The sequence below is a fragment of the Metopolophium dirhodum genome, chromosome 8 (genome assembly GCF_019925205.1).
Source record: "Metopolophium dirhodum isolate CAU chromosome 8, ASM1992520v1, whole genome shotgun sequence".
NCBI classification, from domain to species: domain Eukaryota; kingdom Metazoa; phylum Arthropoda; class Insecta; order Hemiptera; family Aphididae; genus Metopolophium; species Metopolophium dirhodum.
This window is the reverse complement of record NC_083567.1, coordinates 35796905-35814897: the sequence shown is the minus strand read 5'-3', so window position 1 is coordinate 35814897 and position 17993 is coordinate 35796905. Positions and strand designations below refer to the sequence as shown.

The window sequence follows — 17993 nt, the reverse complement described above, 5'->3', positions numbered from 1 at the left end:
AAATTAATACTATGCGTTTGAAAAAAAGTCTGAGGTACACTCATATGTCTCCATAGTCCAATAGAAAAAAATGTAATTTCAATGATATCCATTTTTATAACTCTTAAAATAGAAAAGACAACGTTTGATGTTAGTGTTAAAGTTTAAGACTGATACTAAAATGGAAATTACGATATAATATGATTATGTATGTTTTTGCGTGTGTCCTCGAGTTTCAAGGTTTCAGGGTTTCAAGTAAGTCTATAAATTCATTATTTTAGTCCCACGTTGGCCTCCTGTTGAAAATCGTGTTTTTGAGAGAACTGAACGCTAATTTATTCCGCTATCTGGGCGCTACCCGTCCGTGACATTGATTTATCCTTTCGACCTACTCGGTAATAATAAAATATCCTATTTCGTTAAAAGCTCTCTTTTTCTCACTCCCACATCTCCATTGTCTGTCTCTCTCGCATAGAAAATGGTATATTTGTTTGTTTGTCAATGAAAAGCCAATCAAAAAGGTATACAATATAATATATATATATATCAGATTTGTTTTGTACTGCCAAAGTACTAAAACTCAATCTCGTGGTATACAATTACTTCAAAACAAACTAACATTTGACGGTCAGATTTCCAAAATAGAAATACTGTTTTCATATTTTCTGTTTGAAGGAACTGTAATTTGATAACTAATTTCTCATTCCCTCCCAGATGTCAACAAAACAAACAAAACAAAAACAAAGAAATATATAATAGGTATTGAATAGTTTAATTCTTTTTAAGCGGAATATTGTGGATTTCGTTCCTGGAACTTGGTCATAAATTCAACTAGAATTTTCACTTCATCTATAGTCATGGCATTATACATGGCTGCTCGAACACCTCCCACCAATCTGTAAACAAACAAATAATTAATGAGTTGCTCATAATCTCACTTGAAACAATATGAAACACAAATACAGTATAATATGAATACCTGTGTCCTTTAAGCTGTAAAAACCCTAAGTCTTGTGCTTCTTTTAGAAACTGCTTGTCAGCTTCAGCTCCTGCACTAAGGCAGAACGGCACGGTTATGCGGCTTCTGGAGTCCTTAGCCACCGGACATGAATAAAAGTCTCGAGAGTTTTCTATGACATTGTATAAAAGTTCGCTTTTTGCCTTTGAGTTAGCTTCCATAGCAACAAGTCCTCCTTGATTTTTCACCCATTGTAATACGAGCGAAAAAATATAAACTCTATTCGAATCGTTGAAATTATAAAAAATGCTTTCATATTAACATGCTCAAAATTAACAAACTCACATTAATGTTGGAGGTGTGTTAAGCAATGAATTTTCTTGAGTGAACAATGTGTAGTCGAAAACTTGTGGGCAAAGAGGGCTTGGTTTTCCTAGAAGGTCTTCACGTATAATAATTGCAGTTATACCCGCGGGACCGAGGTTTTTCTGCGCACAAGCTATCACCACACCAAACTTTAAGTGAAATGACAAAATTAATAGGATTACGTGTCTTCAATCGAAAAGGTAATACATCATCATTGAAAAAAATAAGTCTGTCGTATTCAATTACATATTATATCGAAGTAGTTTACCTTGGTCACGTCAAATACCTTCGTCATAATGTTGGATGACATGTCACATACCAATGGTACACCATTTGTCTCGGGAATGAAAGGAAATTCAACTCCTATGGAAGTTTAAAAAAAACATTTATTTTAGACGTTATTTCTCAAAATTACAGTTACAAATTAACCTATAATTGTAATAAAATATGTTCGTATGCATATTTCGTTGAGCTAATTACAGATTTATTTCAAAAGCGCGTTAACATTAATAATATGCACAATTGAAATAAGTAACTTGTTATTAATCCACCTAACATCAATAACCCAAAATGTATAATAATATATAATATTACAAAATAAATAATAAATGTTTACCGTTCACGGTTTCATTATCACAATAATACACGTATGCAGCTTCTGCGTCAAGTTTCCATGTAGATTGATCGGGAATACCATTAAATTTCTCCGGTTTTGGAAACACATGATTTACCTTTAAGTATTTAGATGCTTCTTTAGCAGCTTTAGTGGACCAAACGCCTGTCGAAGAAAATATCAGATTATAAACATATATTCATAAAATTAAAATTAAATCAATAACCTGTCAAAATGTAGTCAGCTTTTGCACCTCTATGCAATAAGTTCAACGCTACTGAAGCAAAAGCACCGGTTCCTCCTCCTTGCATCAATAATATTTTATAGTTTTCTGGGATGTCACTGTAATATTAAATTTTATATTTATATACATTTTATGTAAAATTGATAATATGAGATTACTTAAGAATAACAATTCGGTATAAATAATTAATAATAAATTAAGACATAGTTTTGGTAATAATTAAAAATGTATTTATTGTTGCCAAAGAAATAATGCGCACATTTAAACTTTCATTAAAATATACAACACAGTTAATTATTAACTTTTTAATCCTTCTCATGGTATTGGAAGGAGGTAAGTCATCATGACAATAAACAAAATCGAGAAGTTCTGCATAAAAAATAACTTTTTCCTTCTCCTATAAGTAAGAATCACCCAAATTAGTAATATAATAATATATTCCATACAATTTTGCAAAAATATTTAAGGAAAAATAATCACTGTCACAAAATGTTTAAATGAAGTTGTAGGTATATAAATAATAAAATATGCTTTATTGGTATGGGAAATCACTTCAATTAGTGTATAAGATGTAGTTTTATTTTTATCTCATAATTATTAAGAAAGATATAATTAAAAAAGTAGTAGAGCCAATTTTAATTGTAAGTCAATTAAGATTAAATATCACAAATTAATAATATAAAAATAAATATTATTTCTAGGAATGTGCAAATGATTTGAGTGATAAAAAAAAATCAATTTGCTAATAAGAGTAAGTAGGTATTTACAATTTTCTGATATTTGAAAATTTTCTCAAACATTCATATTAGTTATTATATAATATAGTAGGTACCTACTGCGGTTTAAAAACATTTATATTAAATTTGGAAAATGTATTACAAATATATTTATTTTTATATTGTACCACAAGAAGTGGATCTAGGAATGTATTACGATGATGTTTTTTTTTCTTACGACACTTTTATGCACAACAAAATACATTATAATGTTCTACATTGATGATGGTTTCTGTCAACAAATTTGTTCTAGTCGGTACTTTTGAGGTTCAAAATTAAAAAATAATTATATGAGAAGTATTCTCAATAGGTATTGTTTTTAATAACTGGAAATACTTTTAAAAAACAAAGAAACGGAAATATTAATGTAACATCAGTATTAGCCAAAACGAGGTTGTTAAATAAATAGCAATTAAAAAATATCGAAAATAAATAATCATAATTTCTTTGATGGACATATCAAGTGTAAATTATTAGATATTTACCCAATTATTTTGTTTAAATTCAAAAAAATATTAATCGTAGAAACAAACGTTATAATATAGTAATATATTGTAATTTGTTATTTTCCAAATAAATGATATCTAATATTAAAAATATTTTGACATATCTTAACAAAATCAAAAAGCTCAATTTAGATATATTTTGTTACCGGAAGGCAGAGACCAACTCCGGCGTATAAGGCTTTATAATTTTATAGCTCCAAAATAAAAAACCAACACATCATTGTAAAACCAACAGCTCATTTTAGCTCAATTCATCGCTCAGAATTTAAAATGTATTATTATTGATTTATCGAAATTTCAATGATTCAAACTAAATATTGAAATAATATTACTTAAAACTCTGAACCTAATTTAGCAATTATTTTGTAATCATAATTAGAAATATAATAATAAGAATAACTTCATTGAAATTAAAAATAATAATTGATGAAATATTTGAATCTCATAAGTTCAGTTTTTATAATAGAATTATAATAAAATAACTTAAATCAATATCGTGGAAAACAGTCGTGCCCGTAATTTAATCTTCTCTCATCTTATACAGTTGTTCGACTATATCGTATCTTATTAAACGTTTAAAAAATAGCCTTCTTAAAAGTATAATTCATATGACCAATTCTTAATCCATATATCCGTGTAGATAAAACCAAAATTTTTGGAGAACTTTTTGTACAAAAATTGTTGGTGGATTGTAACTTGTAGTTATATATGTACATATATAATTGTTATAATCTCTATTAAGACCATAATATGTATACATTTTTAAATACCAAGATAACAGTTCTTAAGCCATCATTATAGGTGTTAAATACAAATTAAACAAATAGATAAAATATGTATTTACTATTAATTAGGATAATACAGTCACAATTTTTTTTAACGGTGTATGCATTTATGACGTATGTACCTATTCATTGCATTTAATGTATTTATAATATATTATTATTAGGATACTCGCTGTATTACTACTAATTCATCACTTATATTTGTATAGATATATTTAGCATTATTTTAGTTGATGCAATAACTATTAAAAACTATATTATCTGTTTAATACCTAAATCACTCAATAATATACCTAGCATAACTCAGATTTGTTTTACTATTACTGTTTTTTTTAAATAGTTAGAAAAAAAATGTGGTTAAGTGGGAAACGCTTTCCTAGTGTACCTAGGTGTCTAGAGAAGTCACTGTAATGGATTGTATTAAATTTGAAGTCAATGATATAAAACCATTGTTAAACGAAAAACGATTCTGAGCGAAGACTCGAAACGGTCTGTCAGCCTATGATATTAATAAGTATATTTTATTATATTATTGTGATTAAAGTGATTTATTAGACAACCGTACTACAGTAGATGAAATCAATTTTTGCTGAAAAAAATTTCATTTTTAAAAATCTAAATTTTCTTATGCCAATAAATAATTTAAAAAGAGTTAAATTGTATGATGTACAAAAAATGCTAATATAAATATTAGGTGAAAATTTCATGAATCTACGGTTATTTTTTATATTTTTTTTAGTTATACCATAAATCGAAATCGATTTTGTTGAAAACTGGCTTTGCGTAAAAATCTTCGTTTTTAGGGTTCCGTACGGTGAAATGGGACCCTATTACTAAGGCTCCTCTGTCAGTCTGTCACCAGGCTGTGTCTCATGAACCATGAAATTCAGAAAGTTGAAATGTTCACAGATTAGGTATTTCTGTTGCCGCTTTAACAACAAATACTAATAATCCTAGAATATATAGTATAGGCAGTGTTTCAAACATGATTATAGATGATGGTACGGAACCCTTCGTACGCGAGTCCGACTCGCACTTGGTCAGTTTTTTTCTTATTTCTATTTTTTTACCGGCGCGACGCTTTTGAAAACTATTGGGAATTCTTTGCTTTTGATTATATTAATTTATTTATTCACGGAGATAACTTATACTTAAGGACATGGTTTACCCACAATGACGCAATAAAATCAGACATCAGTACCTTATTAAACCCATTTCACTAACACGTGGCATATCATACGCGTGGCTGTGAAATTAGCCTAATACGCCTACGTTATTTAAAATATTTTGATAAACAAAAATAAATTATAGTTCATGTTTTCATAATCAGCAAACCGTACGAAACTATGAATACCTAATATAAAAAGAATAATAAGTAATAACATAAGGTTTATATTTACAGTAGTTCTCTGTACAAGTCAATAGCTCGGTTGTTGATGGCTGTGTACTCGGATGACCGGTGACTGAGTTCCATAACGCTGATACCACAACCACAATCCAAGAGTTCATCTCTAACCTGTTCCAGGACCTAAATTCGGAAATAAAAATGCAACTATCGTACAACTTCTTTCCATACTGGCGGATGGGGTGCGAAACTGCTCACGTGGGAAAATAGAATATTATACGGGGACACCGAGTGATTGACTTATCTTTTATTACAAAACAACAAGGCTGAGTAAGTTAATAATTTTTAATTAAAACTTAATCATCAAGTTAACTTAATATAGAAAAATGTAGTTAAGTATTAAGTCGAAACTTGTTAATTTAATTGTTTTAATTTGTAAAAGTTACAAGTTGAATAGAAAAAATGTGGACAAGTGGGTCCACTTTACTGTACATGCACTGCAGTAGGCGCCGAGTGGGTCAAATTACAATTTTGTAAAAATTTGAACTTTAAATGCTTACGAAAAAATCATACCTATTCGTATCTTTAATATTTTTGGACTGATATACAAACTTATGAGAAACCTTGTATTAAATTTTCAATCTGTTAGACACATTTTTTATTGATAATTATAGAACAAAAACTAAAAAAAAATAATATGTCTATTAATAGCTCAAAAAGAATCTAAATATCTTATAAACTATACCATGTATAAAAAAAGTTAATATAAATATTTGGACAACATTTCAAGTACTTACGGTTAATTGTTTTGAATTACAACAAAAAAACGAATTTGTTCCATGAGAAATAGTTAGTTCACATCGTAATTAATTTTGAAAAAAATTGAATATCAAAAACTTATAAAAATTAATTTGACTTTCCTATAATTTTTTTTATTTATTTAAGGTGAAAACTCATGAGGAGTCTTGTGTTCCATTTTCAAATCTTAGATATAAAAGGACAATTTTTATGAATTTTTAACTCAAAATAATTTGAAAATGTTCGTAAATTTGACGATAAAAATGTATGTATTATGAATTTACGCTCAACTTTTTAAATTTCACGAATAAAAATTTATGAGAAACCTTGTATTAAATTATCAATTTTTTTTACCTATTATATGCATTTACATTTTAAATGAGTGGAGTTTCACAGAGGTACCCAGAAAGCTGACAGAAAATTATATCGATAAAAAGTAGTAAAATAGTATTTCTATTTTTTTTCTAAAACGCTATGTTGTAATGATTTTAAATTTCAAAATATTAATTAATTAATTAATTTTTTTCATAAACACGTAAAGTTTTCAAGAAAATTACTGTTTCGTGACTGGAGAATCGCCCATTATATAAACATGCGTTTTCAGTGACGGGTATAATGTCAACCTAGGTACCTGTTTGGGGATCTTAGCCGGTCCAGCTCCGAAGTTGATCACTTGCTTCAACGAAGACTGCGCCATATCACGTCCTATAATTAAGTACACATGTATGATTGTACAAATCGGTATTTACACAGGCGCTTCCAATAAACTGAAGTGGGTTAGGTGCAGGGTGTGTTACCTGCTATATTATTCGTACGGAAGATAGAAGACGAACAGATTTGTAGACGCGGACGAGCGGCAATATTAGTTGAGTCCACAAAATACGAAAATAATATTTTATTGTTGTTATAAGAAATAACGACGACGGTCGTGGTGCGGTTCGACGAGCGCGCGACCGTAGTGACACCGACTGAATGAACGTCCGATCGAACTAACCTAACCGAACCGGTTGAAAAAATATAACCGTCCGATGTGTGTGTACATGTGTGTATGTGTGTGTGTGTGTGTGTGTGTGTGTGTGTGTTGGATCTGCTGAGTCGTATATAATATATAGGTATATTATTATTGTAACACAGACGCGTTCCCCGGAGGAGGAGGATAAATAAATTGGTTGTTTTTTTTTTTTGTAGGTACTGTTGTCCCACTACCACTACTACTACCACTATATTGTGTAAGTATACTACATAGGCGTCGCCACTACACGACGATAATCTTTCGTCGATCGTTTTCGACGATTATTTGCCCCAGGGATTAATCGCATCGCACGGTCGACAGCAAATAATCTATGCTACGCGTATAGCGAGATAACATATGCATTGTCGTAGACCCACTACAACAAGTCTGCATGAGCATACACATTACACATTTTACACTCATGACGAGTATAAAATACTATTATTTTTAACAGTACCTATTTGTCGTAGACCGTATAGTATTTAAGTATTTGTAATAATTTGACTGGGTATTAAAACGCGGCGATATGAGAATAATTAATCATCGTGGGATGATGAAACCATTTACAGAAAAATGATAATTATTATATTAATGTCATACGAAAATCGTAATCGATTCGTGGAAAATAAGACCACTATAACACGTGATAATCTCAGTCGGATCATGTAATTAAGACCGTTAAATAAATTGTGATTGGCGGTTTATATGATTAATGATTATATTGTCTATTAAAATAGCGTTTAAGAAGTAGTTATAATTAATTATAATATAATTCAAATAATTTAAAGAACACTTTCTTCGGGCCTTGTAAAACGTTTAAATAAAAGTTTGTAGAATATGTGTATAATAGATAGTAGCGGCTATCTCGTCATATCGAACCTCGATAGAAAGTCCGATTTGAAAATAGTTGGATGAAAATCCCGTCACGTAAAATACCTATAATTAATTATATTTTTATAAATACAAATATAATGAATTATTAAAATAAAAATTACAATATTATAAAACATAATTATTCACTGAACAGTTTATTGTAGGTACCTACACTACGATTCATACACATTTACGATTTACTAGTTTTATGCCGTATATGGGCATTGGGCATGGGTCATAATTACATTTTTATGTTTTATCAACATTTAAGAGGAAGTAATTCAATAAATGTATGAACTTAAACTTCCAATTAATGACCTAGGTAGTATGGTATAGTATATTGCAAGACGCATGGCTATAGCATATAATTTTATAGATAATTGATCTTAGAGTTAAATGTGGTAATTATTAGAATAAAATATGGCATAGAAAAGTAAATTCTAAGATACGCCTTCAAATTCCATCTTAATTTAAAGTACTTATATTAATTTTAAATTGTGTGATGATAATAGTACTCGTAGGTCCTTACTATTTACTACAATTATCACCAACCACTACTAGTAAGACAAAATACAATATGTAATATTATAAATTTATTTTTACTTTATTTGCCATTAATGCGTATGTTCACTCGTTTATATTAAAATCTAATAACCTGACAAAAATAAAAATTATAACAGCTAATTAATAGTATTTCCAGAAACGAACAAACTACCTACTCAAAAATAAACATAGTATGATCATATCCAAAGACATTAAATGTATTTTCTTTTATCTAGGTACACCAAAATATTATAATTTTAGCAATTTATTAGACATGTGTTTTAATATAATATTGAACTCATTACTCAGGAATCGATAAATGTGGAGAAACCCTGGCCGAATAGTAAAATAAGTTGCTTAGACCTAATTAGCAAATTAAGTAATTAATTTTTTTTGTTTGTAATTAATAATTTGGTAATTCATTGAATGGGTTGAAAAACATGTCAACATTTAAAAAAAAAATTTTCTTGGCTTGGCACTTGGCAGCGTACTACAATTTAAAAGTGCTTGACGACGAAAAGGTCACCACACGTGAATAGTTAATACACAAATACAGCGTGGCGCTGATGACCTATACTACCTACATATAGTGCGGTAACGCGGACACGTGGTGTATCATTTGCACCGTTTAAATTATTAGCTGCTCAGTATTTCATCTGGAGGTAAATTCCGAGTGGAGTTTTACTTGATGTATAATATTTACATATAGATTATAGATTCAGCGTACATTCAGAATTAAATTAATGTATAGCATTTTACCCCGTTTGTGTTATGGGATCGGTGTATCTAAGTTTATGTCACTCGAATCACTTAGGTATCCAAACTTTATTAGCACCACTCGACAGAAATTTCCTTTCTGAGTCCTTAATAATTTGAGAGCCACCAACAAGCTGTGGTGAAACGAAGGAACTGGAAAATTAAAAAGCTTAAGAAAAATAATTGAATACCTCTGGTACTCATATAATATCATTAAGAAATAAAAATATATTTTTTATTTTAGATTCTGAAGGTAGTAATTAATGTATTGATTTTATAATGATTTGTATTTTTTTTATGTCTCATCACATTTTGGACTGAAAAATGATTTAATTTTCTACTTTAGCATTTTTCCTGAAAGGAAAATGAATCTAGTCGGTACTTTGGGAGGTAAAAAGTAAAAAATTGCAAACAGTTTTCAAAAGCGCTAAAGGAAAAAATTGAGAAAAGACCAAGAATTTACACAAAACCAGTTTTTGACAAAATCGATTTTAGTGTAAATGACTTTAAAGCCCCAAAATAATATTGCGTGCATAATATTATAATAGTTTAAATAGGTATGTAGTTTAAACGACGTCGGCAGTAGTCAATAAATAATCTAAACTATAAATTAAACTATTATTAACTCTAATAATATTGAAAAATATTTATATCTATAAATTAATTTAATTTTCAGTTACGATCGACTGAACAATTTTATTATTGTATAATAGTACATTTTTTTTATCATAAATAATATAAGTATATAATACCTATATAAATTATTATTTAGGATAAAAAAAATGTAGTTAGAAGTTATATATAGGACAGATTAGGTACAGTAAATAATAAATATAGATCAATGACGATTTATTTAGATACTGCAGTTTAGAATAATAATTAAATCCCCCTACCACCAACCAAATTGATTAACCGTTATTATTACCGTTCGACGTTTACAATTACCAATTTAATATCAGATTCTTTCTAACTTAGAAGTTCCTTCTCCTGTAGGTCTCCAGCATCAGCTATTTAGACTTCCTATCAAAAAATATAATATGCAGGTGTCTGATCGATATTTGTGTAATTAACGTCTTTTTTTCGACATAACTTTGAAAATTTGCATTTGCAACAGCTTCATACGTTTGAAAAACAAACGTCTTTCAACATCATCATTAAAATTTGTATCCCTGCTTTGGAATTGTAAGAGATATTTTATAGCCTAAAAACAATACTTGCGGGTGATTCTATTGTAATTTGTAATGGACAAAACCAAAATTGATGTTATTAAAATGTATAGTTAATATTTTAAAAAGAAGAACAATAATATTAGTGTATTATTATTTATTACGTTAAACGTGCAAATCTTATATAGTATATAATAAGCTATATAAGTATATCTTGGTCTGAGTATATCTCAGTTTTAGTGTACCTCAGTTCACGAGCAAATCGGCGTCAGTGTACCTAGCTTTAAGAAATAATTCGACCTAGATGGGGCAACCACAATAAGTTGCGGATTGGATTTAGCTCTTGGTATATTCTTTAACGTGGTTTAAAATGCTTACTCTCTAAACTGACTAAACTATATAGATTATAGATATCTCTAAAAATAATCTCTGAGATTTTCGTAAAATTAAATTTTGATTATAATTTATATAAGCTACACACAATATACATTTGGCTTTAAGATATGGTTTTTTTTTTATTCGAGGCCATAATAAGCGCGATAATTTTACCATTTAAATAAAAAAAAAAAGCGTGTACTTAAGTGGGAGTCACTCATTGCTATATAGCAGGTTACAATTATAGAGGGTCACTGTAATGGATGGTATTAAATTTTAAGTCAATGATATAAAATCATTGTACACGAAAAATGATTCTGAGCGAAGACGGTCTGTCAGGCTATAATATTATTACTAAGTATATTTGATGATATGATTGTGATTAAAGTAATTTATTTTACTATTATAGGAATTAGAATAACAGTAGGTTAAATTCATTTTTGCATAAAAATAACGTTTGAAAAATGTTATTGTGTGTATAAAATATAATAATAATATTATTCTCTAATATTTTTAAATTACAACAAAATAACTAAAAACGTTATTCTAGGGTTTAAATATGTAATTTTGTCCAAATTTGAATTTAAAATTTCTGTAAACAATAACTGTGTATGAACTATTTATGAGAATTTTTGTTTTCAATTTTAAATTCTAAGCTATTAAAATTGATCATTTTTAATTAGGTGCAATAGTTGATGATTTTCAAGCTTTTGATACATTTTGTCAATATTTGAACTTTAAATACTTATTAAAAAAAAGCATGCCTGTGGACCTTTAATATTTATCAAGTACTATTATAACAACTTATAAGGAACCTATTGTACACAATTTTAAAATATTTTGACCGAATAAAATTATATTGACATTTATAGAATAAAAAGCTAAAAAAAACTCGACATTTTCATATGCCTATAAATAGCTTAACATGAGTCAAAATATTTTTTAAATTCTGTGGTATATAAAAAATGCTAATATAAACATTCAGTGAAAATGTAATGTATTTACGGTCATTTATTTTAATGTAACACCAAAGACCATCAATTTTGTAAAAAAAACTTTTTTGCGTAAAAATTCCCGTTTTTCCTTAATTTTTTGTTTGTTCATCCTGATTATTAAGAAAAACACTGCGAATATTTTACTTTTGACTCCCCGATATCCCAACTAGATTCACTTTCCCATTGGACAAAAATACAAGATACTGAAGTTGAAAATCAAAGCATTTTTACGTCCCCATTAGGGACATACACACATTATTATAAAATCAATACATTCATCACTCCACTCAGAATCTAATAATATTAATTTCTTATATTACTATTATAATCTGAAACCAATGGCAACCATTTATAAACCATTTAAAAAAAGTTTCAATTTCCACCGTGAATCTCAAGATCCCTGTTTAACCACCTCTTTAAAATGTGGATATCGGAAAATCTTTTCTTATTGTACACCTAGATCATTAGAGGAACCACTATTCCAAATTTCAAGTTCATCCGTTTTGTAGTTTTTGAGATGTAGCGATGAATGAATGAGTGAGTAAGTGAGCGAGAGAGTGGTATTTGGAATATATATATATTATATAGATTACGTAACTAAATGTGGTAGTTGAATATAACTGTATTTCTTTTTGCAAAAATAACGGGTTCAAGCATTTAAAAACATGTTATCGCGCTTCTTATATTTGAAATAAAAAAACGATAACAAAGGTCATTCTAATTATTGTCAATGTACAGTGAAAACTTTACAAGTTGAAGACACAGATGAGATAACCCTACCTACTTAATTATATATAATATTTATTTTATAATTTATATGATGTTGATAGTTCGCTTGGTGAAAATGTTCATCAGTGTAATACAAATATAATATTTTTACAAACAACAACGGTTTTACTTAGGTATTATGTTAGATTATAATATGTTTTGATTAATATTGAAAAACCTTAACCTTTAATATTTTAATAAGTTTGAATTAATTATTTGATGAAAACTACTTTAAGAAAACAGCAGTGATTTTAATTTATAATATAGACTGAAGGCCAAATATGAAATATTTCAGCTGGTCCTAAATTAATAATTAATGAACTGCAGATATGCTCAGAATATTTGCAAATACAGTACGTAAGTTGTTTGAATTTAATTTAAGCAACCCTATACGAGTAAATAACATGCATTGATTGAAAATTAAAATGATAATTTTTTAGTCAAAATCCATATACTGCAAAGTGTTAAGTATAGCTTAACGGCGGTAAGCTTATACCGTAAAGTTATACCTATAATATAATAATATACCTAATCATACACGAATACAGTACCTATAATAAAGTAGGTACCTACCCACAAGCGACGCATGCAATGGTAATTTTTCAAGAACTATTTTCTTATATAACAACGTGTTGGCATAATGGTATCTGTCATCTTATCTTATATGTTAACATCATAGTCGATATCATTAACAAAACTGTCGTATGTAAAAGATAAGTAATCATCTCCCAAAGGGATAGTGTAGACAAATGGTTATGCATGGCTAGGTCGTCGGTGAATATGACAAACTGCCGGAAAGATGTTGTTCGGATTACGTGAAGGCTTCCAACAGATTGCAATTTGTCGAGTCCCCCTAACGAATACCTTTATTCTTGGATTTTCAATCCTAAATGTTTAAAATAATATAAATGATACCAATAGGTGTTTGCAAAACATTGCATTTTATCAGTAGCACCTTTTTATTACGAGTAGGTATTTTTGTTTTATCTGCCGCAATATACCTATCATAATATACAGTATTTACAAAACTTTAAATCAACTAGAACTAGTTAACAAAACAATGAATGAAATTTAATTTTAAAAGTACCAATTCGGCTTGTACATAAGATATGGATTTGTAATTAGACTGGCTAGTTATATAATACCTATATTCAAGTATTGAAAAATTAAATTATTTACTCATGTTTTCTTTTCATTTAAAAGTTTCTATCGCAAATATTATTATTATATCTTTAAATATATAGAATGTAATAGTATATTTATCTGACATCGTTTCCAATATTAAATATTTGTATCCAGTTATAATAAGCTAAAATTAAAAATTATACCTACCTACATATCATATTATCATAAGTCATAAACTTATAACCTTAGAGTTTGAGCATGACGAAGGTAAACAAAAGTCAAAAATAAATATTGTATTTATATATATTTATTTATATTTATATTGTATCTATTATAATTTAGACAAATTTTAATTTTTCATATATCTAAAGCTGTAAATTGTCATTAATATTTTAGCATAGAAATAATGAAAAATTAAAATTGAATATAATAATTTATAAAATATTATTATTTTCAAATATAATATAATTACCTAAGAAAATATTACTGTTATAAAATAATATGAAAATTCAAAGAATAGCCAATAGGTATATAATTACCTAGATACATTTATCAAACCAATTATTATTAGCTAAGTATTATAATATTTTATTATATAGGTACCTATTGTGGCTAGTATCTAATGTTTAAGATTGCAACATTATTTTTAACACGAAAAAAAAAACAAATAAAGGTAATATTTCTTTTTTTGAAAACTGTAGTAGGTACAGTTCAAAACATTATTTTCCTTATTAAAATTGATATATTAATAGGTAGTTTGCTGATGGATACAATATTGCCAATTTGTTATTTATGAAATCCTGCAAGACGGTGGAAGTTTGAAGGTTACATACGTTTCTACATTTTGGTGGATAGGTCATAGCTCGTATAGGTATATATAAACTTGAAACTTGTATATTATATCAAACTTCCTAAACTTTTCAGTTTTCACTGGAATATTTACTATTTAGGTAGGTACTATAAAACTGATACAATATGTGATTTATACTTTAAAGAATGAATATTATGTATTACTTTAGTGGTAAGGGGCCCGCATATTTTGAACGACTATCGTCTGTCCTTCCTCGCACACATTATAATATATTATCTAATAATTTACTATAGGAACCTGAATAATATAAAAAAAATTGAATATTTGAGTAGTTTAGATAAAATAGTTAACATAAGAAAATCTATGAAATAATAACATTAATTTAATGCTTGAATAGTTGAATTAATAATCCGCTCAAAAAAAATACATGATAATATGAAACAGCAACTCAAATAATTTTTAAGTTTAAAAAACCTTACACACTATAATATATAATAGATATTTGTGCATACAGGTACTAGCGTACAGTGTACTACTACACTTATATAATGATCATCACAAAAAATGAAACGACGAAAACATTGATAATAAATTATTGATACTCCGACCTCATTACTAAGATCTATGCAATAGATATAATTTAAAAGATAACATGTATAATATATTTATATTTTATACAAGTTCTGGCATCACGTCGATATGCGTCGTTTCATATTTAATACATTATGATAAAAATATATAATTTAAGTCTGTTCTTTAGCTAGGCCGTCAAGTCGACAATCATTCTTATTTGAATTACGAACTAAAATAGGCACTGCTGCAGTGAAGAAAATAGTTTAAGTTGGTTTCCGCCGTTTCCGGTACATAACATGAATGTTTACAATTGCTGTGGGAATGAAAAAAAGTGATTTTTTAATTTTTATAAAATATTACAAAAGTGAATACACGAATAATTAGAATTTTGATGTGTCAAAAATAAAGCTGTATGACATAAGCGCCAAAGGTACAAAAATGACTTATCATTTGCGCCAAAATGTGTATGACATAAGCGCCAATCTAATATTATATATCTGTTATACCCATCATATGACATAAGCGCCAAAGGTGCAAAAATTACATATAATTTGCGTCAAAATGAATATATTATATAAGTAGTTATTTAAAAATCGCTATAATATACATATAAATAATTTTATAAAAAAAATTTCAATAATAAATTATAATATGTTTACAATTAATAATTAATATAAATTTATAATAAATCGGTTGATTGCGATTTTATAAGAAAATTACGAACAATATAATATGTTATAAGTTATAACACAAAACTGCTCACACGCACTGTCATGTGACAATCTATTGTAATCAGATGATAAATTTGTCGATTAAGATTAAACGTTTGGAGTTTTTAAACGATTTAGTTCTAAATTTAATATCTATTAACCGAGGCACACAGGTATAGGTACCTAGGATTTTGGCGCTTTCGTACGGTACGATTTTGGGGCTTTAGTACGATACGACTTTTTTTTTCTTATCTCATTTTGGCGCTTATGTCTTCCACCGAAGAATAAAAGGTTGTTTTATAAATCAATAGTCAGAATAATACCCACCTATATGTGTAGGTAGTAGTACACCCGGCCAGCAAAGGGTGACAACTGACAATTAAAAACGCATCCGATGCAGTCCGCAACGCCAGATGCATGTGCTTATGCTATATATCGTGGTTACTGGTTAGGTTATATAGGTTATCGAGTCGTGGTTGGATACGCAACACAAATACTGAAATATACATAATTATATTCTGTGTACACAGTACAGTATTGAAATCGCTTCTCGTAAATTCAATGAAATGTATGGAAAGTTCAAAGGATAATACGATATTAACAATGTATCGTATACAATACCTACGTACGTTAAATATTATACTGATGTGCATTTTTGTTTCTTCGGATATACTACCTATAGTGAGTGGCTAGTAGTTAGTACCCTGCACCCATAGCCCATAATATATGTGTTCAAACTACGAAATTTAGGTCCAACTGTCCATTTAACCAATACATCTAACCTAACCTATAACTTTATAATGTTATATAGTTATCTAACTAAATGCATCTTACCAATGCACTTATTTTTATTTTCTTCTGTCGTTGTATTTTATACAGGTTTAAAAGGCTGGGCATTAACGAGTTAAAAAGTTAAAGTTAAGTTAAGAAGTTAATTTAATTTTAACTTTTTAATTTAACTAGTTACTTTTGGCTTTTCATTAATTTAACTGTTAACTTACTAAATTTCTTTTTTTAATCAACGTGAAATTAACGAGTTAAAATAAGTTAAGTTAATTTCTTTTCTTTTTAATTTAATTATATTTCACTATTTTAGTCTATTTCGTTTTTATGTCAAAAAATATTTACTGTGAATTGTTTAAAGTTTATATCATTCGAATCTAACTTATATGGAAATACTGTATAAAATATAAACACATTTAGTTTTGGGTTGGAAAAAAATTATAAGTACGCTAGCATTGTTTAATCAAATTAACTTTTTTTTAACTTAATAAAAAGTTAACAAAAAGTGTGTATTAACTTTTAACTTAACTGAGTTGACCTATAGTTAAATTAACTTTTAACTTTTAACTTTTTGTTATTGGTGCATATTAACTCAACTTAACTGAGTTAAAAAAAACATTAACTTGCCCAGCCTTACAGGTTATCCGCAATTTTAAACGTTATACCTACGCCTTGAGTGAGATTAATGTCTTGAAAACTTCAAGTGGCCTTTCGGTATCGTACTATATCAGCCACACTATATGTTCCTATGAATAGTATATTATATTAGTATAGATAGCATAATATTATAGTATAAGTACTCGAGATTATATATTTATATACGAAAATACGAAACTGTTCAAACAATAAAATTTAACTATATTGTACCATCGCATTGCACACTGGCTGAATTTTAAAATAATAATACCTACCTTTTTAAATATTAGATTAAAAATATATTGTGAAAGCTCATTACTTCAGAATAATAAAATAATGTAACTAACCCTTAGAAAATGTCCATCATATCTAACATGGATGTTTAAAACAATTGAGTACAATTATTACAATAATTTCCTATGTATATATCATTTTAATAATTTTTAATAATTTAAAATATTATAAAAGATAACCTAACCTAATCTATAACTTTATAA

General features: G+C 28.0%; 1 protein-coding gene across 2 annotated transcripts in view; it reads right to left on the bottom strand.

Moving 5' to 3' along the window:
• Nucleotides 1-730: 730 nt before the first annotated feature.
• The window catches only part of LOC132951295 (probable phosphoserine aminotransferase), a 21563-nt gene continuing 4300 nt past the window's right edge, over nucleotides 731-17993 (bottom strand). The window contains exons 1-9 of one of the 2 annotated variants that reach the window (XM_061023112.1): nucleotides 7168-7393; nucleotides 7002-7075; nucleotides 5628-5755; nucleotides 2143-2258; nucleotides 1920-2081; nucleotides 1572-1666; nucleotides 1283-1452; nucleotides 959-1216; nucleotides 731-875 (exon numbers count right to left, since the gene is read on the bottom strand). In XM_061023112.1, coding sequence (XP_060879095.1) covers nucleotides 761-875; nucleotides 959-1216; nucleotides 1283-1452; nucleotides 1572-1666; nucleotides 1920-2081; nucleotides 2143-2258; nucleotides 5628-5755; nucleotides 7002-7067 — 1110 coding nt within the window. In that variant the 5' untranslated portion in view covers nucleotides 7068-7075; nucleotides 7168-7393 and the 3' untranslated portion in view covers nucleotides 731-760. Of the gene's footprint in view, nucleotides 876-958; nucleotides 1217-1282; nucleotides 1453-1571; nucleotides 1667-1919; nucleotides 2082-2142; nucleotides 2259-5627; nucleotides 5756-7001; nucleotides 7076-7167; nucleotides 7394-17993 lie in introns of those variants that run through there. The other variant, XM_061023113.1, reaches the window with a different exon arrangement.